General features: G+C 38.3%; 1 protein-coding gene across 1 annotated transcript in view; it reads right to left on the bottom strand.

The window, feature by feature from the left end:
• The window catches only part of SYT10 (synaptotagmin 10), a 49,646-nt gene that overhangs the window by 10,993 nt on the left and 14,252 nt on the right, over positions 1-24,401 (bottom strand). Inside the window, exons 4-5 of the mRNA XM_004700203.2 lie at positions 13,258-13,825; positions 70-190 (exon numbers count right to left, since the gene is read on the bottom strand). Coding sequence (XP_004700260.1) covers positions 70-190; positions 13,258-13,825 — 689 coding nt within the window. The remainder of the gene's footprint in view (positions 1-69; positions 191-13,257; positions 13,826-24,401) is intronic.

Genomic DNA, 24,401 nt, shown 5'->3' with positions numbered 1-24,401 from the left:
ATACAAACTTAGGTAGGTAGACTCTTTTACTTGGGAATGCACCCTTGATGTGAAAGCCAACTTACATACCTGACGAGCCAGTAATATCCATCGCTTTCAGGTTTCTGCACTTGATGACTGTCAGTGTCATTCGCCCAGCCGTAGGTAAATAGCAAAGGGAAAACATGATTTCCCCTAGGTCAATGCTTTCCTAGAAAAGTATTTGATTGTGTTAGTAATTCCAAACACCAGAGAGTGAAAACAAAATACAATTTACAATGTTGAGGGAAAATCATTGTAAAGGAACATTTGAATGTCATTTAACATTTTTTCATTGAGAATACCATTACAAGAAACCTGTTCTGAACACAAGAAAACAAATCTGTGAACTTGCTATTCATTTTATATTCATTTATATTTCATTTTATATTATATATATTTGTATTTTTCACAGGCATCTCAAATTGAGCATGCTTCAAACCAGATTCCAGATGATACTCTACAACTTATTATCAAAATCTATTCTTTGTCAGTCTGCCTCAAATCAGCAAATGGCACACAGTTCACCCACCGCTAAAGCCAACAATCTAATAGTAATTTTTATTATTTTCTTTCCTACACTTCTCCGCTCAACCCACAGGCAAGTCTTAGTACACTATCTATGGATGTATCTCAAATTAGTGAACATCTTTTTATGTCTACTGCCATGACTGAAACCATCATCACCCCTTGTGGGATTACATCAAGACCTTCTAAGACTAATTTATACTCCGTCTCGGAAGTTATTCTCCACACAGCAGTCAAAGTCATCCTTATGAAATGCAAATCAAGCCATATCATTCTCCTGCTTAAACCTAAGAGCTCACCATTATATCATAACAAATCTCAAATTCCTTACCTCCCTGTACTTGTGGCATAATTCTGTCTTCGTTTGCCTGCTCTTACTCCATAGATCTTACTCCATCTTACGCTACCATTCATTCGAAATTAGCCCCCTTCCTATTTGATACCCGCCCATTCCTACAGCCTTCTTTCTTCCCCCAGCATTCGCCTGTTTGAAATATTCGTGTCCATATTTTGTATGCCTTCCTTGAGTCACAAAGTCCAGAAAAGGAAGGCTCTTGTGAGTCTTATTTTCAACACTACATTGTAGTACCTAGTGCCCAGTAGGCACTCATAATACACTCTCTTCACCCCCAAGGAATGAATACATAATTTAATTAATCTAGTGAAAAAAACATGACCTGCTTTTCCTGTCCGTGATCCTGATACACATATGCTTGCTGTGGTTGGCTATATGGACAGTTGCCTAATAAAAATGAATGTGGTCCATAAGCGATTTAGGATGCTTCCCAAAGAGTTGTGCTATTGCATGATTCAACAGAGTCATTCATGATGAGACAATTCGTGAATCTTTAATTTGGGGGGAGATATGTTGAATACTGAAGACTAGTTATATACTAGAACCGGAGTCCTTGAAAATATATCACAATGGACTATTAATATTTATTGGACTTACATTCACAGATAAGGTTCTGATTTATGCAATTCCCCTTTCCTTGTTCATGTTCTAGTAGTTGGAGGACTTAGTGGTTAAGATCATAAACTTTAGAGTCAAATTAGGTTTGGTCCTCAGCTCTGCTACTTCCTAGTTGTGAGTTCTCAGGGGATTTCGGTGAACTCTGAGTCTCAGAAACATCAACCTCAAATGGATGATAAAGGAATATCCAGCTGGGTCAGGAGGACATGACTGAGGAGATCCAAGAAGCGCACAAACTCCAACTAAGAATTCTTTCTTTTCACTAGTTAGCAATTATAGAATATATATTATTGATAGGGGTTGTAAAAGGTAGCAGCCCTGGTGGCGTACTGATTACACATTGGGTGGCTAACAGAAGAGTCAACAGTTTGAAACCAACAGATGCTCTGTGGGAGAAAGATTGGGTTTTCTACTCCTGTAAAGAGTAGCAGACTCAGAAACGCACAGGGCAGTTCTACCCTGTCCTATGAGTTGGCATCCACTCCATGGCAGGGAGCTTGGTGTTTTGGTTGTGAGACATGTGGTAAACACCGAGAGGGACTTTGCATTTTTTTGCCCTTTAAAGATATCAGGTGAGAAGGAAGCTAGTAAGCTATAAAAGGATAAGAAAATAAGTCTGAGTTCCTTTGCATTTGATGACCCTCTCTTTGTTTCTCTTCTTCAAAGTGGTTTTGAGGCCCAGCCTATGGACTGAAGCTTTCTGTCTATTAGTTGTCCCACTTTCTGACTCTCTCATCGGCTATTTCTGCTTCAAGAAGTGATCATTAAGAGTAGACATGTTTAGTTGCCAGCTGGGTCAAAATTAAGGGATCCCTCATTGTTTATAAAACTTTATACAAGGGTTCCTGGGGGGAAGGGGGGGAAGGGAGGGGATAAAGGGGAGCTGATATCAAAACGTTCAAGAAGAAAGAAAATATTTTGAAAATGATTGTAGTAGCAATTGTACAAGTATGCTTGATTTATTTGAATTATAGAATGTTATGAGCTCCCAATAAAATAATGAATAAAAAAGAAAGAAAAAAAACTTTTGAAAAGCAGGAGATATCTGTAGTTTGTCAATGATGTCCCAGTGTTTATGGGCACGTTGTTTCACAATTTCCTTTTTTTGTAATGTTTCTCTCAGCTTCTGATATAAAAATTATGCTGCCTTGAATAACATTAAACAAAGTTCTACTAAGAAATATGGAAGGTAAGGAAACATAGCCCATGGTTTCTGGTTAAGAAGGTGTATATATACATGCACAATATGTTGAATATGTTTTAGGATCACTCTTATCCAAAATGTTTAAAATGGTGATATTGGCTTGAAATGATAAAGGTTTGGGTAACTGAAAATTTCATTTATGTATAATCTCACATTTCTACAATTCTATATAAACATAGGTTTTCTATATACTTGTGAACAACCCTTAAATCTTTAGCAAATAATCAGTGTAGAACCTGTTCTATCATCTGAGATATAGTGTTCATAGAATTTCTTTCAGCTGAGAATACCTTTCAGCCATTTGCCCTGGGTACCAACTTATTTAGCTGTACATCCACAAATACGAATCTTATGCCTTCACACTTGGAAAATGGGTTTATGAAAAAGTGCTAACACTGAAGCTAGGCGGGGGTTGTACATTTAATTTCTTGATTCTCCACCAAGGTATATCTGGGTGCATAAAAAATCATTTTCTCATGATTGGCTATCATCAACTCCACAGACCTCTTCCCATTTATGATTTTAACTGTGTTACTGTCTTTCTAAAATAAGAATAAAAGTTATTGGAAGATTACTTAATTTAAAATATATTTACATTGCACACCCTGTTTCAGGACTCACTGACCCATTTGTAAAGTCAGATTGTACCAGATGAGTACAATAGATGGACGTAAGGAGCAGCAAGTTGAAGGACTCATAACTGGAGGGTATAATAATCACATTTCTAGAGGGAACTAATCACTGGCATATGAAGAATTACAGTGGTGGGAATTCAGGGAGGAGCAACATCTTATGTTAGAACTATGATAAATATTAGGGGACTTCAAAAAGGTGGTTGAAAATTGGAAGGTAGAGATAATGGAATTTTCTCACACACTTTTGGAGCTCTCTCACACTCATAAATAAGAATGTATAGGTTGTGTTGAGAATTTCAGAGTTTGAAGCTAAGTGTAGTTGTTTGTTGGCTTTTAAGGGTGATAGGGGTCAGCATGTGCTGATGACATGCAAGTGTGGGTTCGTGGCAGAGTGGAAAGGACATCAGTTCCTAGCTCAGGACAACAACAACATAAAAAGCAGAGTTCAAATCTTAAATATATAATTTCTCTAATCCCCAGTTAACACAGGCAAAAGGAGTAAAATAACATTTATCTTTCAAGTTGTCATTATAGATTAAATGAGATTGTATATGTAAAGTGCCTGCCATTGAAAAATGATGATGATTTTGAAAAAGACATTGAAAATCATTTGAAAAAGATATTGAAAGAATGATGATGACAAATAATATCTGAAAGATATTGTGTTGAGTAGGCTAGATTATGATGAACAGAGACAGGTGGCAGATGTTGTTGAAGTAAAATAGATGTGGAAAAGTCTTGGGTGAAGAAAAGGTTTAACTTAAGAGAATAGTGCAAAGTAAGAAGATGCAACTGATAGAAACACAAATAAACAATCGTTTTCCATGATAACAGAAGTCATCACGCACAGGTAACACTTCAGCGAAATACAGACCAGGGTGCATCTACTGGATTCAAACTACTTTATAATTTCCATTTCTTTCACCCACATCTCCCATTCACTTAAGAAAGCCATAAAATCTAACCTTGAGTGACCCATTTGACCTCAGTTGATCTTAGTTTTCTGACTATATCAAGATTGTGTTTGGAAATGAATGTATATATTCTCTAGTTCTAAAATTGTATTGTTCTAAGCTTTGGTGAAATGAGAGCTAAATAGCATATTTAGCCCAGGTATCCTCAGAAATTTATGGAAAAACCCTCTCAGGCTTTGCTTGTTATAGAGCTGACGGGACCTCACTGGAAGATCACAAAGAATCAACGGGTGTTAATGGATAGCTTTCAAGAGCAAGAACACGTGGTCATAAAAATGGCTGTCGCTTACATTTCAGCCAATGTGCCACATGAAGAAGCCCATCCTCAAGGCAAAGACCATCAAGGTTCATCTGGCTACAGATTCACAGGAAAGACCATTGAGGACATTGCTATCCTCAAGGAGCTTATATTTGACTCTTTGACATATATTGGACATGCAGAACGGAGCCCACAACATGAAACGCGAACTACTCAACTCGACTGCAACTTAATCTTAAACATTTCTCCTTATGTTCCCCCAACTCCAGAACGCTGCATTCAGCGACACCAATTGCCTTTGGGGTCTCTAAGTAGTCATCCTTTTCATTGGCACGTTTACATTGGAGAACACTGATGATCAAGGTAAAACTTTTCCCCTCAAACAGCTTATGGCCACAACCTATTCGTCAATTTTCATACTTTGCTTGCCTACTTGTTATGGGGCTGGAAGCTATGTCACTGATACTTTAAACTTTAGAAGGGTTACCTAGGGTGGGCAGTTTGGCCAGTTTCCAAACTAAGAGACTGGGAAGAAGGACCCAGTGATCTAATTCTACAAATTAGCCAACAATGAAGGAGGGCTAGAAAGGGGGAACCAATTACAAGGATCTACATAGAACCTCCTCTTTGGAGGTCAGACAGCAGAAAAGTGGGTGAAGGGAGACGTTGAACAGTGTAAGATTTAACAAAGTAATAATGACTTGTAAGTTATCAAGGGTTCATGAGGGAGGGAGAAATGGGGAGAGAAGGGAAAAATGAGGAGCTGAAACCAAGGGCTCAAGTGGAAAGCAGATGTTTTGAGAAAAGTGATGGCAACAAATGTACAAATGTGCTTGACACAATGGATGTATGTATGGATTGTGATAAGTGTTGTTTGAGCCCCCAATAAAATGATTTAAAAAATTAGCCAACAAAAACTTTATGGATTAAAATAGACTATTGTTTGATACAGTGCTGCAAGATGAACCGCCCAGATTGGAAGGCACTCAAAATACAGAGTGGTGACAACAATGGATTCGGGCATCTCATAACCATCGAGAGGACCAGGAAATTGTGAACTCTGCTGTGTATGGGATCACCATAAATTGGAGTGAACTTGACAGCAATTAGCAGACATCACAAAGGCTCATGTGTGACTTTGGACAAGTCATCTCATCTCTCTGAACATCATAAAATAGCTAAAATAAAACACAAGTTTGCATAATTTTATGTTCTTTTTTGTTGCTAGTATTATAAGTGGATTTTAGATCATTTCTTGGATTTTAATAATGGGAGTAGACAGGAAAGGAACCTGATCATTTTCATGAGGATCTTGACGGGCTTCAGAGGTAGGTGACATTTAATTTGGACCTTGAGGAATGATTGAAAGAAAAGGAATTAGGAACACAGGGAGCAGCATATGAAGACACTGTGGGGTGGAGTGTGAACTTTCTAACAAAAATGAAGATTCAACAGACCACCAGGCACTGTCAGAGCTGTGCAGTTTTACAAAGACCGGAGATGATCTAATTGACAATACACTGGCCATATTCTAAATGAACCTTTTCTCAGCAAAGCTTAACCAGATTAATCACTAGTTTCTTCCCAATCAATGCAAGACTTATTTGCATGGCTAATAAAAATTACCCAGAAGAGGTGAAATAAGACACAAAAGGGAGTTATCTATCTATCTATCTATCTATCTATCTATCTATCTATCATCTATCTATCTATCATCTATGTAATTGGCATAGTAGATGCTAGGAAAAAAAACCTTTTTTTCTTTCTTATATCAATACTTTAGAGTCAGTGATAGACATAACATTGATGCTTAATAAGTATTTGTTGAATGTGTAAATGAATAAATAAATCACATAAAAGCACGAGGTCATATCATGGCACCAACAGCGGTGGCATCAAGGGCATGTATTCTCTTAAGGAGTGAACATTGCTCAGTGATCAGAGAACAAAGTCTCCCTTCTCCTGCTCAATGAACCAAGATCCCATTTATGATTCAACAGCTATAGTGTGTGGGCTACGTAAACGAAACTTCCCACTCCATATATCACACAATAAACTGGATACTCTTCTTCTACAATAAATTAATGGTCACACAGGCTGTGAACCATTTAAAGATGGGTTGGAAGGTAACGGTTGAGGACCCTTATCTAGTCTAGTGTAATTGGGAATTACATTTGCTTTAATTCCGTAGTACACTGGAATTTCAGAATCAATGTATTCTTAGCATCTATAAATTGCTTTTTTTTCATTGTACATCTAGTCAGCTCCCCCAGTCAGCTAACGCACTCAGTCTTGCAACTCTGGGAGGCAAACAAGTTGAAGGCAGCTATTTTGATTGCATACAACTATGGGCTGTAATTAACTTCTAAACCCTTCTCCAGTTGCTAGACCATTTCCCCCCTTTCTTTCAAAGAAGCATAATTTCACATAGCACTTCCTCTCTACCCTTCCTCCTTCCAGTGATTCTGATTAACCCCAGCTTTCACTGTATTCAGACAGAGGAAAAGCTCCCCAAGTGCCCTCTAGCAGGGCCTAGCTGTATTCCTGCTTGAAGGAAGGAATGCATTTTGTATTAAGCACATAGTCTTAACTATTATGCTTGGCCTTCACAGAGTCCAGGCGGAATGCGGTTGGAGTCAGAGCAGAAACTGGGCAGAGTGGATAGCAGTGTCAGAGATGGACAGATCGCAAACCCCAGAGCCTCTACTGTCAGGAATGGTGTTTAATAATGCCTGTGTTTCTTCTCAGTGGGAGACCTAGTTTCAGTTTGCGCTCAAACAGGAAGCAACCCTGCCTACTGAAAGAGTTTTGCTCTTATCCATAGTCATCAGCTTTAGCTACCAGAATCCATGAATATTCAAATTATAAAGTCAGTGTTCTGAGGCCTTCAAACAACCAGATTAAACAACTGGATTATGATTAGACAACTAGAGTATAATTATTATTACAACTTGATGGTTATTATTAGACAACTAGATTAAACAAGCCAAATCTTTTAAGTAGCTGTGCAATTAGGGCTCTGGAGCACACTGGGGCCACCTGAACATGACTGTAGGTTAAGAGAAACTTGGGACATAAAAAGAAAATACAAATTTGATAAGAATTCCACCCTTAATCATACTGATTTAGAGATATCGTAAGCCTCATGGTGAAAGAATAGAAGATTTATTCTCCAATCTTGTACAATAAACTGTTTTCAACACATTGTTTTGTCTTTATAAAGTTCTAAGTAAATACAATTATTATACACACAATTGGTGTACATAGACACCACCTGGATTGGATGAACTTGAGTTTCACTATTTTAGAGGCTATCTTAAATTGATTTCTATGACTTCATCTTTGCCCCGCCCCCCAAGACAATTCTACACAAAGGAATTCATTAGGGCTCTTACTGATATCTATATGAGATCATGTCTCTCTTCTAATGACTAAAACCACCACCACCACCACAACCACAACAACAACAAAACTTCCGTGGCCTCACATGTCACTCCTTTAAATTCACACTATATTAATGTGTACCATTTCTAATTTTGGAAGCCAAACATTGAACTTCCATGTTCAGAGGAAGTACCTTTTGTTTCGTATATCCTAAGAACGGTCAAACTCTAACATAACTCAGGAAAGGCAGCACTTAGCCTGCTCGCTCGCTTGCTCGCTTGCTCACTCACTCATCACTCACACTCACTCACTCACTCTCACTCATCACTCACTCACTCACTCATTGCTATCAAGTCAATTACGACTCACAGCTACCTTAGGTAGAACTGCCCCAGGGGATTCTGGGATTGAAACTCTTTACCGGAGTAGAAAGCCTCATTTTTCTTCCAACATTGAATTAGGAGTTAAAGACTTATTTCCTTGTTATGACTGTTTCGACAATGAGCTGTGTGACTCTAAGGGACTTTCCTCATGTCGCTGGGTCTGCATTCACTAAACATCCAGAACTGTACTTGGAGTCTAACACAGGCTGGAGGTGAGACTTCATTTGTGATTTGGAATATTCCTGGGAACTTTCTTGTTAACTCGAACAGATTTTAAATATGTTACATATTTCACAGATTGCACTACGAGAAACAAAATCTCAGGTACTTATTTAAGACTCACTACTTGTATTTATATAGAATTATAACCATAACACGCTCTTCATTGTGCCAAGTAAAGCAACAGATTGGAGAAGAAATGCAGGAAGCATGTAAACTTAACATGGACAGACAATCGTACAATAGCTGAGCAATATACAGAAATTAAAATCTGCTCATTTAACTTGCTATCATAATTAATAGTACTAAAGGTCCTCACTAGATAAGGTTGAATCATTAAGTTTATCATACTTAAAAAATGAGGACATTTATAGCAGTTTGTAACTACTTTAAATTTGTAAATTAAGAAGTTGGCCACATAAAAATTTTTGTTGTCTATAAAAATTAACCTAACAAATTATTTTCCTAGAATATTCTAAATATATAATGTACTGAATTTGTTCCCTGAGTTGTACTGGAATGTGCAACGTAAGGTATTCTGTTGAAATATTACTATTTAGTAAAGAGACGAGAACTTTAGTAATAGGGATGGGGCTTTCTCATTTCTTCTGGTTGAAAGCTTTGCCTTTTTTTTTTTAAGCCTTGTCTTATTACCAAGTTTTTGAAGGGCTAATTCGGTTTCTCCAAGCATAATAAATGCACGAACATCTCAGACGTATGGCATGATCCATGAGGGCTATGGAAAATTAAACTGTTTTAATGAGAAAGCATCTTTTCTTTAGCATATTCATAGGAAACTAATGGCAGGCTTGCATTGGAGTAATTCCAGAGTGCATAAGGAAAGGAATATTTACAGAGGTGACAAGGAGTAGGGAGACCACCAGAGAGAGGACAGCACCCTCTACAGCACCCTATACAGCACCCAAGAGGCTGTATAGAGGGTCAGGGGTGGGGTGGCAATTGCCAAAACTCAGAAGAGAGTGGCAGGAAAAATGAGCTGTTTGGAGAGAAACTAACTCTCAGGTCCCGGACAAAGCTAGCCTAAGGCAAACGTCTAGGGAAGGACCTGAAGCAAATAGATACCTAACACCATTCTCCTCTTTCCCAAAATATCTTGCCAGCATGCAGAGGGCAGAGAACCTGCGGATCAAATCTGTCACTCTCCTGCATCACCACATGGTTGAGAATAGTGGAGAGCGAGTCAGAAAGAATAGAAAGAAGATAGTCAACATCTTTTGCCCCTGAAGTTTCTATAAGATGCACTTCAGTTAGTGTATGTACAGTAAGGGACAAAGAAGAGGGAATGCCCGGTGGAAGCAGAAGTAAATTAAGTTAGGCATCTCTGGGGAAGAGATATCTGAGTGAAATCTAAAAATGTCAGTAAGGAGTCTCCAGGCAGGAATAAGGAGGAAGGACATTTGAGACAGAAGTACAAATACATAAGATGGCTAGGAGACATGTCAAACCTATTGCTTTGAGCTTAGTAAAACCAGTGCAAAGAAATCATACAGGACAATGGTGGAAAAGTGGAAGGTTTACGTCATGAAGACTAGGTACAGTGAGATTTAATAAAGGAGTAGAAGGAATAGACGTTGACTTTTTTTAAATGTGTGAGAGAGATAGATGGAGGCAGGTGTCAAATTTCCTAATGACTGTAAGGAAAATATTGTGAGACCAATTTAGCTGTTCCAGTGGGAGATGAGAGATGTTTTAGAAAATGTTATGATATAAGCATCATACAAAGAAAAAAATAGTGCCAATTCATGAATCAAAACAAGCTTTAAATATATTTAAATATTTAACTTATCTAAATTGAATACAATTTTTAATGATCATGGATTGAAATATTTAAATTATCACTGACTGAAATTGTTTTAACCCAAATAGAAAAATATACTGCCTAAATCTGTCCACTACAAAAACAATGTGACATAGCCATTTTTGGCACACCAAGGTCTTAATGCTTTTTTAGTTTTTAGGTTATATGAACAACAACAAAAACTATCCTGATATATATCTTGATTAGATTACATAAGATTCTTCATACACTTCTTGGCAGCTAATTTATATTGAACATGTACAGAATCGATGGTGTGTACTGTGTACTCATTTTCTGTAGTTCTCACAGTAAACTACAGTGACCAATACCACAGAAGCTGCAGCACATGGTGACTTTGGTGGCCCGCTCTTGCTGGAAATGTTAGCTGCCATCTAGTCAGCTCCTGACTCATGATGACGCAAAGATCGAAGGGGAGTGATTTTTCCTATTAGGCTTAGTCTGGGAGCCCCGCTGAAATCAGTTGAGCATCACAGCGACCCAAACGCCTTCCCTGACTGACAGGTGGTGACAGCACCTATGCATTGGCTGAGAGTCAAACCTGGGGTCTCCCACATGGAAGGTGAGAGTTCTACATCTCAACCCAACTCTGGTTAATAATCTATGACTCTCCACAGCTGGGTTTGCAGCGGAGCTGATACTCCAAGTGAAGAATGCTCCACGAGGGGCAGGTGTGTGCTCATTGTCCCAGTCTGTAGGCCTGTGGCTGAAACACTGTGCCCGGTACCCAGGGAATTCTAGCAGGAAAAAAACAGGCCTGACTGAACAAACAAACAAACAAACAAAACCCCTTTTCCTTAATCTCTGCATTCCAACACACTGTTTTCTTTATCATGAGGCTGGAATTTTACTACTCTTTAAAATGTTATTAGTTGAGATATAATTCCATAGTTAGCAAACATTCACAGATAATTCATCGATAACTAAATGCAAAATATATAGAATTATTCTGAACCTGGTAGAGATCCATGTTGGTCGGGGGTCAATTTGAGGATATATAATAGGAGTAAGAAAACTAATTTTAAATGTTTAAAGAAAGATTTTACTAATATGCAATGAAACACATTTCAAACCAAGAATGCAGTTAGTACCTTTAGCGCTTTCAATGGCTGACACAATGAGCACAACAGTTCCTTGTGTCTGTCATGTCAAGGCCTACTCTTTCAAAGAACCCTTCACGGATGCTTCCTAGGAAGACAACCGATTCAGACTTCCTTTACAGCTCTGAACTAGGTCAACCAGGTTACACACATGTACCATCTTCTCTTGTGACTTCTCTTAAGTGTCTAAAACGTGGTTGATGCTGAAAATATGTGCAGTGAATAGATGAATAAATATACACAAAAATGAATCTGGTTCTGTTTGGTGAGAAATAAAACAAATTATGCTGTTCCAAATCTTCTTAACTCTATTTTTGCATATATAAACAAATGTGAACATACAAATATGTATATGTTTCTCTCTGTGGTAATACATGGAGTGATACCATTCTTCAATTGGATTTTTCTCTACCTTGGAAATGTTTCTATGTTGGTACAAGAGATGTCATATTTGTGATATACAATAGGGTGCTGCCAAAGTGAAAGCTCATTTCTACACATTAAGACGCTTTTGTCATTCAATGTCAAAGTTCAGAAAGCAAAACACTGATCACTCCTGATCAAAGATGAATCCTCCTTTTATAGAAATAACATACTAGTGATAAAATCATAAAAGCAAAATGTATTTTATTCTGATAGAATTTTAATCATAAATATTAAATAACTGGTTTATTTTAATGGATTTGTGTCTCATACTGTTAAATGTTTAAAAATTTTTGCCAACGAGAAGTAGCTAGTGTTAACAACATACAATTTATTGATTTATAATCATTAGGGGACATCATTGCCTTGCTTTTCCCTCTGGTAGTAGTTGGCCCCTATTTGTACATTCTCACACTTGACCTTGTACGAAAATTTGATAACTCTTTAATACAATAAATATTTGTTGGTAAGCCAATAATTACCATATGTACCACAATGGGTGCAAGAGTTGAAGAAGGCTGTTTCTGTCTTCTAGAAGCTCGGAATCCAGTGGCAGACAGAAAGTACTTACTTAAGAGAATATTTACACATGTAAGTATGATGAGCAATGCTTCCATTAGCATATCATGCATTTTCCCATTCCCATTGCGAGTGGACTCGGGCAGGCTTTGCTCCGTCTCATCTAGACAATCCAAGGGGTTAGAGCCTACCTGGCCTCACACACTCATAGTCTCTCAGTGTCAGCATATGAGAGAAGAGCTCCAGTAATTTTACTCTCCTGATCAAAACAAATCCATATCAATACCTCCTGATGATAGTTTATTTATGAGATTTCTAGTTAGAGTTACTTTGACTCCCTTCTTCATCTCGTATTCCTCATCAGAATCTCCTTACCCCCCTGAAAATACACTGGATTGTCTTGATTTATTTCCTTTCTCTCTTGTTGCTTGCTCTTCAAGAAACATCAACTTTTCAGAATATGAGATGCTCTACAAAGGCAATCTTAAGAATTATTTTCAAATAACATACACTCTATACTAAAAGTGTGTGTGCACGCAAGTAGACATGCATTTGTTTAGACAAACGAGGTTTTCAGGAAAATATTCTTTCAGATTATTCACGCATTTGACATATACTATATATGTTTATTATGCATTTAACAAATTCCTATCTTTTCAGGTTTTTAAGATATAGACTTTATACATTATAAACTCTGTAACCCTTATTATTGAATTTGCTTCAATAAGCTGGCTAATATTTAGTTTTATAAATCAAAAAAGATCAGATAAAAGCCAATATATTGGAGGAATTATTACTTACTGTGGTAGCACAATGGATATCTTTCCATACTGTGGCTTCCCGGGAGAGATCAGAGACTTCAAACAAATTATCCAGAATCACTTCCCCAATCATGTCATGTCTAGAAAATCTGTCAAAATCATAGACACTGAAATGAAGTTTTCGATTACTTAGTTGATCGTACTCTACAGGAAATTGAAAGGTTTCCTCAAATAGAGGATTTAAAGTCTTTCTGTGCACACGGGTCTGAAATTTCTTTTTCCTATCTGGAAGAAGATAGATCTTCACATACGGGTCAGAAGTCCCTGTGAAGTCTTTAGCAGGGAGCTCTAAGGCTTTGATGATTTTCACCACCAGCAGTTCATTTTCGTAGTTATACTGTAGGGTGAAGTTGAGTTTCCCACAGGTTTTGACATCTTCTTTCCTGTTACCCTCAGAGTCAACGGATTTCTGTTTGTAGAGTTCTGGCTTTATCCTTCCAATGCTGGTGGTCGTTTCTCCTCTTTGTAAAACAGGTTCTGTGCCCATGCTAAAGTCAACACTGGAAACCTGCATTTGCCTTGGCAGGTGTCTCCGGAAGGAATTGTGGCTGCACACACACATACACACACACAAATAAACATCATTTAGGTAGATAATTTTGATGGTGGTAGTATAAATTTGCACATAAATTCTCCCCCATACACAGGATAGTTAGATATATAATTAAAAAGCTGCTTTTGAAAAAGCAGAAATGCAATATTCAAACAAAAAGGACTCCTAAATTTATTCAAACCCTAAAATATACAACTATATATATATATATATTAATGACTTTATTGTAATTTGTACTATCAAAAGCACATAATGAAATATAATTATTAAGAAGCACATGGTGAATAACATCAGTATATTACCAATACTATAAAACTATCAGTCATCTTCATTTATCTCAATTAAGCATTCAACAGACAAAATCATTCTAGTGCCTGGTTTCTTTGCAATTAGACTTGGGTTTCATGCATTTTCCACTTTATTGACTACAGTATTTATATACATATACATGTACAGGTGCCAATTAGTCCTAATACTTGGGATAACTAAATGAATGTTTACTTAAATAAAGGAATATTTAATTGTGTCAGCCAAAATGAGTACAACATGGAGTGGGATAAACGAAGCTTCAAGGATGTGAACGTGAGTGTAGAATTATAGATGTCGAGACTAACATGATAGAATTAAAAAATGAAAACAGAGCTTCCTTTGGTCACTGCTACTTTTCATCTAGTCAACATTCTCAGAACATTAAAGATGTCAGCGTATTGATGTCTCATAAATGGGACGTGCTTTGAGATATGTTTCTCTCATATTCCTTTCTGACTGCTGGCAGAAGTGTGAGGCCTTCTCCTTTGGCTGCAGTCTCTACATTAGACTGATCATTAATTCTTGAGTTATAGTTCCCAAACTATATTCTAGGTATATAAATGCTAGTATTATGTCTCTAAGGAAGATTTCAAAGCTGATGTTCTAATTTTCCTCCAAACCCAAGACAAGTCATAATTTTGTCTCTCTGGCTTACAATCATCTGTTATCTATGATAGGCTTAACATTTTTATCAGTCATTAACATTTAGAAATATAGAGTATGTATTAAATATTATTTCCATCATCTAGATTAATTTTCTAACTCCTAATGTTTTCTTTGACCCATCTCATAAAGTCATAAATTCTTCTGCATTTCCATTGCTATTCTATCCAGATCCACATTACCTTATACTCCGTTTTCTCTAGTAGCTTTCCTCTGAGACTATTTTACTAAATGAATAATCTAGTACCCCTGACAATATCACCTTCACTTATGTAATAAGGCTTTTATTATAATAAGAAAATGTTATGTATTTTGTTTAATTGCTATGGTAGTTATATAATTTCATGTCAACTTGAAGGTATAAAAGTATAGGTGTGGAGACTAGCCTATCAATCAGGTCACAGTCTGATGGTGGCTCCTTGTGGGCATGGCCTTCTCATAAGGAGGGTCCTGGGAACCTCCCTCCCTCTCTCTGGGTTTACCCTCCTGCCAGAGAGCCACTCTGAGACCAGCCAGAGCCCTGGAGATGCATCTACTGCCATTGGATCCACCAGACCTTGCAGCCAACGGCCGGCGACCTTCCTGCAGTCTGCATCATTGTATGTGGCTTCGTGAGTCTGAAGGGGGACTTATGGACTAGTTTCAGACTTATGGACTTGAGTTGGACTGGGCTGGAATGTTCTCTTGATGCTTAGTTACTTCTTGATATAAAGCTCTTTCTTACACATACATGAGTGTCACTGAATTTCTTTCTATAGTCAATCCAGCCTAACACAATCACTTTAAACAAAAATCCTAAGATTTCAATTTCTTATATAATAGATTTATTTCATAAGTTTACACCCATTGTGCTTATTAAAATAGTAACATTTCAATCTTCTAATGCCCCCCAAAGTCAGCAATTTTTTCTTTATGTATCTACATATATTTGTGCAGCTGTAAAGCCTTTTCTCCCAGGAACCAAATAGTAGTAACTCTTTTTGTTCTAGTAAGCCAGTGCCCTAATTATAGGGTAAATAGTGCATATTCTAAGTCACAGTTTAGCTAGTCAGTTAAGAGATGCTTTAATTATTACAATGCTACACTATTGCCATGACAACACAGATCTTTTTCTTCTTGCCTCCTCCTCCCCCACTCCTTTTCCCCCCCCTTTCTTTTGGAAAGACACTGCTAAGTGGCTATTTAGACCCATGTAAATACCCAGCAAATCAAAGTACAGACCACTCCACTATTACCGTTCCCATTCTACCCTGCAACCCAAAGAAGGAAACGGAAAAACTTCCTAAAGGAAAAAGGAAAAACGTTTCCCATCCCACGTAGAGCATTGAGGAAAGCTACTACTTAGTGCCACAGAAACATAATGCATTCGAACAGTGATTTTCAAATGCTTATGGTCAATGTATCCTTTCTAACAAATGAAATCTAAATTTAGACATTGCCTATACAGAGAACCACTGGAGTGAATGAGTTGGTAGAGTCCTGGGGCCTCACTGGAAGCCTAACCATTTCCCCGCCTCTGCTCAGAAGAAGAAAGTGAAGATCACTATATTGACACATGGTGTGAATGTGCTAAACTGGAATCCGACTGCTATTCGATCTGTCTCCCTAGGTAGGTAGGTAGGAACTTTGAGCAAGTCACTTAACTTTCTTAGTTTTCCTTTCCGCGTCTAGGGAGCAGTCTTTTCACAGTTTTTGAGACTCTCGGATGAAATATTATAGGTAAGGCAACTTTGAAAACTAAAAATTCTCATCCACATAGGTCATTGTTATTAGAAATTCAGAACATAGGAGTTGAAATGAAAGCCCCATAAGGAATCCTTTAGTCCTGATCATTTCAAATGTAAGTTTCTACCTAAAGACATACAGAAAGCACAAAGTCATTCCTATGGGACCCTGGCCAGACCACTCTCCTGGACAATAAGGACCTCCTGTCTAAGGTGCCGTCTTGTCCTCCTGCTTTTTATGTGCACTGTCATTTTTGTTGCGAGGTGCTGCGGAGTTCCCTTGGGCTCATCGTGCCCCATGTCCCCACGGAGAACTGCCCCAGTGGTTTTCTTGGCTGTAATCTTTTTGAAATCAGATCACCAGGCCTTTCCTGGAACCCCTGAGTGGGTTTGAACTGACAACTCTTTGGTTAACAGCCCAGTGTTTAAATGTTGGCATCTCTGAGGCTCTGCTCCTGTCTTTTCCATATATCAAAATTACCTTAGATATTGCTTGAGAAATCACAGCAAGTGAAAACAAAAAGACATGTACCATTATTTTACTTCTATATTAAAAATGTTTTCAAGGTATTCATCTGTCCTTGGTTTTATATTGAAATTTCCATTGGGAATTGTCACCACAGATTAAAAATTATAAGCCTATTTTAGAGGTCAGGAGGCACAGAAAGTTAGATTGAATTACATTCTGGGTAAATAAAGCCTTATTCTGAGCCTAATTTCTTCAATTTGTGACAGTGAGAATAATAATTCACTCAATACCTCACATTTGAGGATCTACTATGCAAAGCACTATAATGTATAAAAACCCAAGACCCAGCCCCTGCCACTCAGTCTGTTCCAATTCATGGAGGCCCTGTTGCAATTCCAGAGAGTGTGAATATTTACCGAAGCAGACAGTCTCATAAGGATGCTGGTGGGTTTGAACCTCTGACACTGTGGCTAGCAGCCAGGGCCTAACCCACAGCGCCACTATCACTCCTCGTGTGTGGATAAAACACTCCGTTGCTGTTGAGCCACTTACAGCCATTGGCCACCCGTGTGTGTCAGCGTAGAGCCGTGATACATAGAGTTTTCAAGACTGTGATTTTTTGGAAAGTAGATGACCAGGATTTTCTTTTGAGGTGTATTTTGATTAATAGCTGAATGCTTAACCATTTATACTACCCAGGGATTCCGGATAGGAGAAAAGAATGTGTAAAAATAGCAAAATTACTGTATATACTCGAGTATAAGTCGACCCAAATTTCAGCCGATATTTACCACAAAAACGGCATTAAAAATGTGCTGTAAAATGCGAGTATATATGGTAATTCTTAAAATAATTCATTACTTGAAATCAGAGAAATCATCTATATACATAATCTTTCTGAATACTCTTCTTACTCTATTGTTCAAAGAAACCGGCCTTTTCCTGAATGACACTGTTTCCTTTGTAGCGCTCTCACGTGGCTGTTGATATTTTCGCCACAGCTCTTGTGCCTCTGGGCCTGAAGGTGCAGTATTTGTTCATTCCTCTTACTCCCCATTACCACTTTCTGGTCACTTTCTTTTCATGGCCTTGAAACCACTACCCCTGGCTCTGAAGCTCATGCTGAAAATGATATACAGTGAACCCTCGCCACTTCGCGCTTCGACTTCCGCGGCTTCACTCTATCGTGGTTTTTGCGTAACAGCGCATGCTCTGTCATTACTGCCACTGATTGGCTCACACTGTACACGCTTGATGCCATAAATAATATAATAAATAAATGATAATTGTAACGTCCAAAATGTTTTACTGTATTTTCCCTTTTTCGTTTAATAAATTGGGTAATACGAGTGTAATGGTGACTAAAGGGTGTTTTTTCATGTCCTCTATGCTCTAACTACGAAAATATTTGATTTACAAATAAGGAATCCTACTTCGCGGAATTTCATTTATCACGGTAGGGTCTAGAACTGATTAACCGCGATAAACGAGGGTTCACTGTACTCCCTAAAAGTTATTGCTAACCATATCTTGATATCCAATTCATTACCTTTAATTTCTCCATTCTTTTGGTGTCCTGACTCATGACACTTGCTTGAATATGTTTTGTTCTAATCCCTAGAAATGCATCCATTTACTTCAGCCACTTGGTCTTTCCATGCCCTGGACATCTCTTCTCAGTAGTACTGTGTGCGCCACTTATTTCACTCACTCAATTCGATGGGCTTTGTCATATTTCATCATTATCGCCAACCACAAACTCTTCCAAACTCTGTTTCATGCACATTTCCCTCTGGTCAACCTTTCTATCGTTCCAACTCAGGCCTTCTAGTACCTCACTGTAACTACATTACTTTTATTGTACTGCATACGCACTATACTACATACTTACGTATTTGATATAATTTGTCCCTCCTGACACAGTCTAAATTTACTTGCCAACTACTAGTAACTGTCTCACACATAACCTCAGTTCCCTTGTTCCTGTTTACCTTACATCGAGGAAAAGCACAGCCCTGGGGGAGTTCAACTCTCCATCATCTTTATGCTTATGTAAACGCAAGTCACTGTGTCTGGAGACACTACACATTTTCACAGTGCCATGTAAAATTCACACCAACATCATTTAGATAAGCCCTGAATGCTACACACACAAAACAGCTCCAGACTTCCTCTTCATCTCCCAGGTTCTTACCTTCTCTAGTTTTCTTCAAACTTTCGTCACCTTCTTCTACCTTCTCATTCCCATGACATTAAGCAAATTGAAGGAAATGGACAGAAACCATCCACAAACCCTTACCAGCTCATCAACCCTCTCACCGACATCAGTATCCATATATTTTGCCATCTTGCCTGATCTTAGGTTCGCTACCCCTGCTATTACCTATAGTCAGTCTACCACTCACGGTATATACTGGATTTCATCTTCCCTCGGGTTTCCTGTAAGAATGCTCCTTTCTCTTTCCTGTATTACAAATCATTTCTTTCTCTGTTGGATCATTTATAACAAAAGAGCGTACTGTTATTATCAGCATATTATCCCAAGATAACTTCCTCTTCCACTCTCTCAGTATAGTTCTATTTCTATGTCACATTTGCAGTAAAATGTCCTTTTAAGAGTTGGCCGTATTCACTGTGCATTTCTTTCTACTTATTCTATTTGAATGTGTTCTAATTACTTTTTCACACACTCCGCTCCACGAAAACTGCTCTTGAAAATGTCAACAATGTCTACCTGTCATTGCTAAGCCCACAGGTCAGTTCTCAGTGCTCATCACATCTGATCTACCAGAGCCACTGGATAGGTAATCACTCCTGTTTGATTACACAGGGATCCCTGGTGGTGTAGTGGTTCTGTGTGGGGCTGCTAACAGCATGGTCAGCACTTTGCAAACACCAGTGGCTCAGGGAGAAAGATGAGACTCTGTTCCTATAAAGAGTTGCAGTCTAGGAAACCCAAAGGGGCAGTTCTACCCTGTCCTATAGGGTCACCACAAGTCATAATTGATTCAATAGCAATGAGTTTCAGTTTGTTTATATACTCTCTTCCTTGACTTCCAGAGTATAGTCTCCTGATTTTCCTATATTTATAAGACTCGACTCAGTCTATATTGCTTTTCCTGATGTCTTTAATGCTGGAATATTCAGCACTTCATCTTTGGTCTCCTCTTTCCTGTCTACATTCATTTCTTTGATCATGACTTAGATCACTACACCACCAGGCTTCCTAAATATATGACGTGGACTCAAACGTATGTGTTCACCACATATTATCTCTAGGATACCAGAGTCCTATCCAGTTGCCCATTCAACATCTCCAGATAAATTACTAAGAGAAGCCTCAGACCCAACAGTGCCAGGACTCCTGTTCTTACCTCTCAAACTCACCCCAGTCACTGTTTGACCTATATCGACTTCATCTTTATAGACGCTATTGACCAAAACTTTGACTCTTTTTTTCTCAGATGATCTATAATACTATTCTGTTTATTCTACTTTCATCATACAGCCTTAATCCACACAGTTCTCACTACCACTTCTTGTCAAATGATGGTCTCATCCAACATCATTTCTGACCTGAATTATTTCTTAATGCTTCCATCCTTGGGCTACCCCTTACATCTGTTCTCAAATTTGAAAAATAATCTTTTCAAAACCTAAATCATATCATGCCAATCCTTTGCTTTAAATTTTTCAATAGTTTCCCATTTTAATCCATATGAAAGCCAACCATCGTTTCATCCCTGCTACTTTTCTCCTGGTATTATGGAGGAAGATGAGGCTTTCTTCTCTGGTAAAGAGTTAGTCTCAAAAAACCCACAAGGGCAGTTCTATCCTGTTCTATAGGGTTCCCATGAGTTGGCATCAACTCAATGGCCATGAGTTTGTTTGTCTGTAAGCACTAGATCGCAAGCCAACGCATTGCAATCCCGAACTCACCCAGAGGTGCCTTGACAGATAGCCCTGGAAATCTGCTTCTAAAAGGTTCCACCCTGGACGAGTTTGCCACGTATTAAAACTGACCGGACAGCAACTAGCATTGTCATCAGTTGCTCTAGCTGTTGCAGGCATCCTGGACTTACAACAGGTTTCTGAACACACAGAGCAGGTTCTTGCTTCAGGACCTTTGTAGCAACTGTTTCCTAAGCATTAAAACTCCGTCTTCCCAGCCACATGGTCAATTTTCTACTTCAAGTGTTTCTTCAACTGGTAACCTTCTCAGTAAGGTTTGTTAAATGCTGATAATCTCCCTCTCATCTTTTCTTTCAATTCCTTTGTTTTCCCTATTACAGTCTATAGAACTAATTGCCATCCAGTTGATCTCTATTCACAATGAATGACCTGACCACAGAGGACAGAATAGAGCTGCCACATGGAGTCTCCAGACGGGGAACTTTCTCCCACTGAGTGATTGGTGAGGTCAAAGTGCTAACAGTTTTGGTTAACAGCTGAATGCTTAATTACGGCACCATCTGCATGCCTTTAGTTTCTAATATCTCATATAATTTATTCATTTCTACTTTCTGGTACGTCTTCATAAGAGTATTGGTAGATATTTTTGACCCACCTTAAAACCAGACTAAACTCTCTGCCATCACATAATTTCCCACTCATAGAACTTCCCAGGATGGAGTAGAACTGCCTCTATGGGTTTTTGTGAATGTGAATCTTCACGGGAGTTGACAGTCTCATCTTTCTCCCATTGACCTTCCCTATGGCTATAAAATGCCTAGCAAAAACATGACAACTCAGTTAAAAGTGTTCTAAAAACAGTTAGTTAAATAAATACATTACATTATCTCCTGGGGGTCGGGGGTACACTTAGCCATGTGACAAACTAACAATCTAATAATAATGAAAAAAGTTGTTTGAAGAACCAAGTGATTTTCTGATCATGTGTGTAATATAATAGCTAAGAATTCTTTTAAGGAACATCATGTTTCAATTCAAACAACTTTCAGGAAATTATTCTGTTATAGCAACTAATGAAAGAAATGTTTGATTTTTTGGAAATTATTTGCTCCTTACCTCTATCCATGTTCAAAAATAGGGGTAAGAATTTTACTGAAGGGTGATAAGCAATTGCTTTTGCTCTAGATATGAATAAATTGAAAGAAATGTATATGAAAAATTGAGATAGAAAATATTTCTTGGTAGCTCATTATCAACAAAATAAGTTTTTTTGAGACTATAGTGACAGGCATGACCATAATCATAGCTCTTTAAATGAATTCAACTACTACCATGAGAAACCCTTTTTTTTAGTGCTTCCACATCTTCTTGAGCACAGTGCAAACAGTATATTGAAATTATATTTGGGGGTCTGCCTTCAACTCCCCAACCGGTCACTAGTTTTACTTTTTCCCTGTATAATAGCAGAGATGAACCATTACTCACCTACTTTGTGTTCCATAATTAGCACATGGTGTGGCTCGGGTGTCATCTGGGACATTTTTTGAAAATAATTTACCCTAAGAATCCTGTCATTAATGAAATCAAATTCCTCAAGCCGTAGCTGTATTATAATGGTGATCCCAATAATTAATACTCGTTTACAAAAGGTCATACTTAGAGCCAGAGAAACACCTCTCCAAGGTTGAGCCTGTTCTATTAAGTTTTGTTTTTGATCTTGGTTCCAAGGGTCGTCGCTCTTCAGAAGAGAAGCAAGTGTATTTACCAAACACATATGTTTCACAAAGGAAGGGGGTTTTCCACCTCAAGTACCTTCCATACTTGTTTTGTGACCTTTTATTTCAAGCAGACAGGTCTCAGGTCCTGCCATTGGCTTCAGCAAGCATCGCTTCTGGATGTTCTTGAGCTAGCGATGCAGCTTTTCAACTCTTAGCTGTGCAACATCGTGTTTTCCATTTCTTTCACTGTCCCTGAATGGATGGACTCAGTTTTGCTATCCTTTAAACGGAAGTCAGTGTTTGAAAAATACCTTAAATTATTCTAATTTGTTTTCGATGTGGTTTTAGGAAAGTCTCCATCTCTCTCCCACAATATACAGTTTACCATGTGCAGCAAGCACTGTGTCACCGCACAGCTTCCCCGGGGACCACACTCAGCATCAAGCTGCCATAGCCTTGAACTGGGTCTGGAAAACCTTTATGCTGCTCTTACGTTACGTGGTATGATTTGCTATTTGGTTTGATTGGGGGTGGGGTGTCTAGGACACTCAAACATTTTCCCCACTTAAATTAATGATAAATTCCTCCTTCACTTTATGTCATTTCCACTTGAAAAATGTTTCATAGGAATGCTCTGCTTACAGTTATTGAGGGAAACTTGTATTTTTTTCCGGTGAACAACCATGAAGGGCTTGTTAGGTAAGCTGTAGATTTTGTTTTTATGAATATTTTTTAATTTAATAAATATTCAATGACTTCTTATAATACCTTGCCTAATTCTCAAGAGTAATAAAGGAGTGAATATGACAGTATCTGCCTACACAAGTTTACTACTTAGTAGTGACTATATTAGCAGGGGAGAAGCCCTGGTAGCATAGTCGCTTTAGCATTGGGCTACTAACTGTGAGGTCTGTGGTTCAAACCCAGCAGCTTCTATATAGGAGAAAAATAAGGCTTTCTTCTCCCATAGCATTTTACAGCCTTGGAAACCCTATGGAGTAGGTCAATTCAACTTTCTACTATAGGTCCCTATGATACAGAGTCAATTGGATACCAGTGGGTTTGTTTGTTGTTATTGTTTTATTAAAAGTGACCATATGTATAAAAGAGAGCTTCAAAAATCAGCCAAAAAAACCTACTCCTCTATCTTTGCATTCCATTTTTTGACACAATTTTTGAAGCCCCTGAGAAGCACTGGTGGTGTAGTGGTTATGCATTGGGCTGCAAATCAAGAGTTCAGTTCAAATCCCCCACCACGCCCTTAAACAGTTTCAGACTCAGAAACTCACTGGGCAGTTCTATGCTGCCCAGTCAGCATCGATTCAACAGCAGTGATTTTGGGTTTGGTTTGGGGTCTGTTTTGAAAGCTGCAGGAAAGCCAATGGAAAAAGAGTCTCTTTTGGCTGTAGTGAAACTGGTCTGGGAGAATGGCTGGTAGTTTCCACTGGGAGAAGAGGAGTAAGAGAGACCTTTACCTACTGGCACTCAGCTAAAGCACCTGCTCAGGGGTTGGAAAGCCCTCAGAGAAAGATGAGCTTTCTATTTTACTTCACATGTTGGGAAAACATGGGACCCAACGTTCTAATGGTGGCCCCACATTATTAGATGGTAACAGCCTTCTGAAAGTTTGGACTGGACTTGGAAAAACTTAAGTGTTATATAAGGACTCTTAGACTGTAACTTTACAGCTTCTCTCAGGTATCCAGCTTTAAAATTTCCCCCCACATATTCCTTATGGTAAACTACTATCCTAGTTTCAAAATAGATGTCCTCCTC

Source organism: Echinops telfairi, unplaced genomic scaffold (genome assembly GCF_000313985.2).
Source record: "Echinops telfairi isolate 266 unplaced genomic scaffold, ASM31398v2 ScPeMD7_7406;HRSCAF=8444, whole genome shotgun sequence".
Taxonomy (NCBI): Eukaryota; Metazoa; Chordata; class Mammalia; order Afrosoricida; family Tenrecidae; genus Echinops; species Echinops telfairi.
Note: the sequence above shows the minus strand (reverse complement) of the source record. Positions and strands in the feature narration are given on the sequence as shown.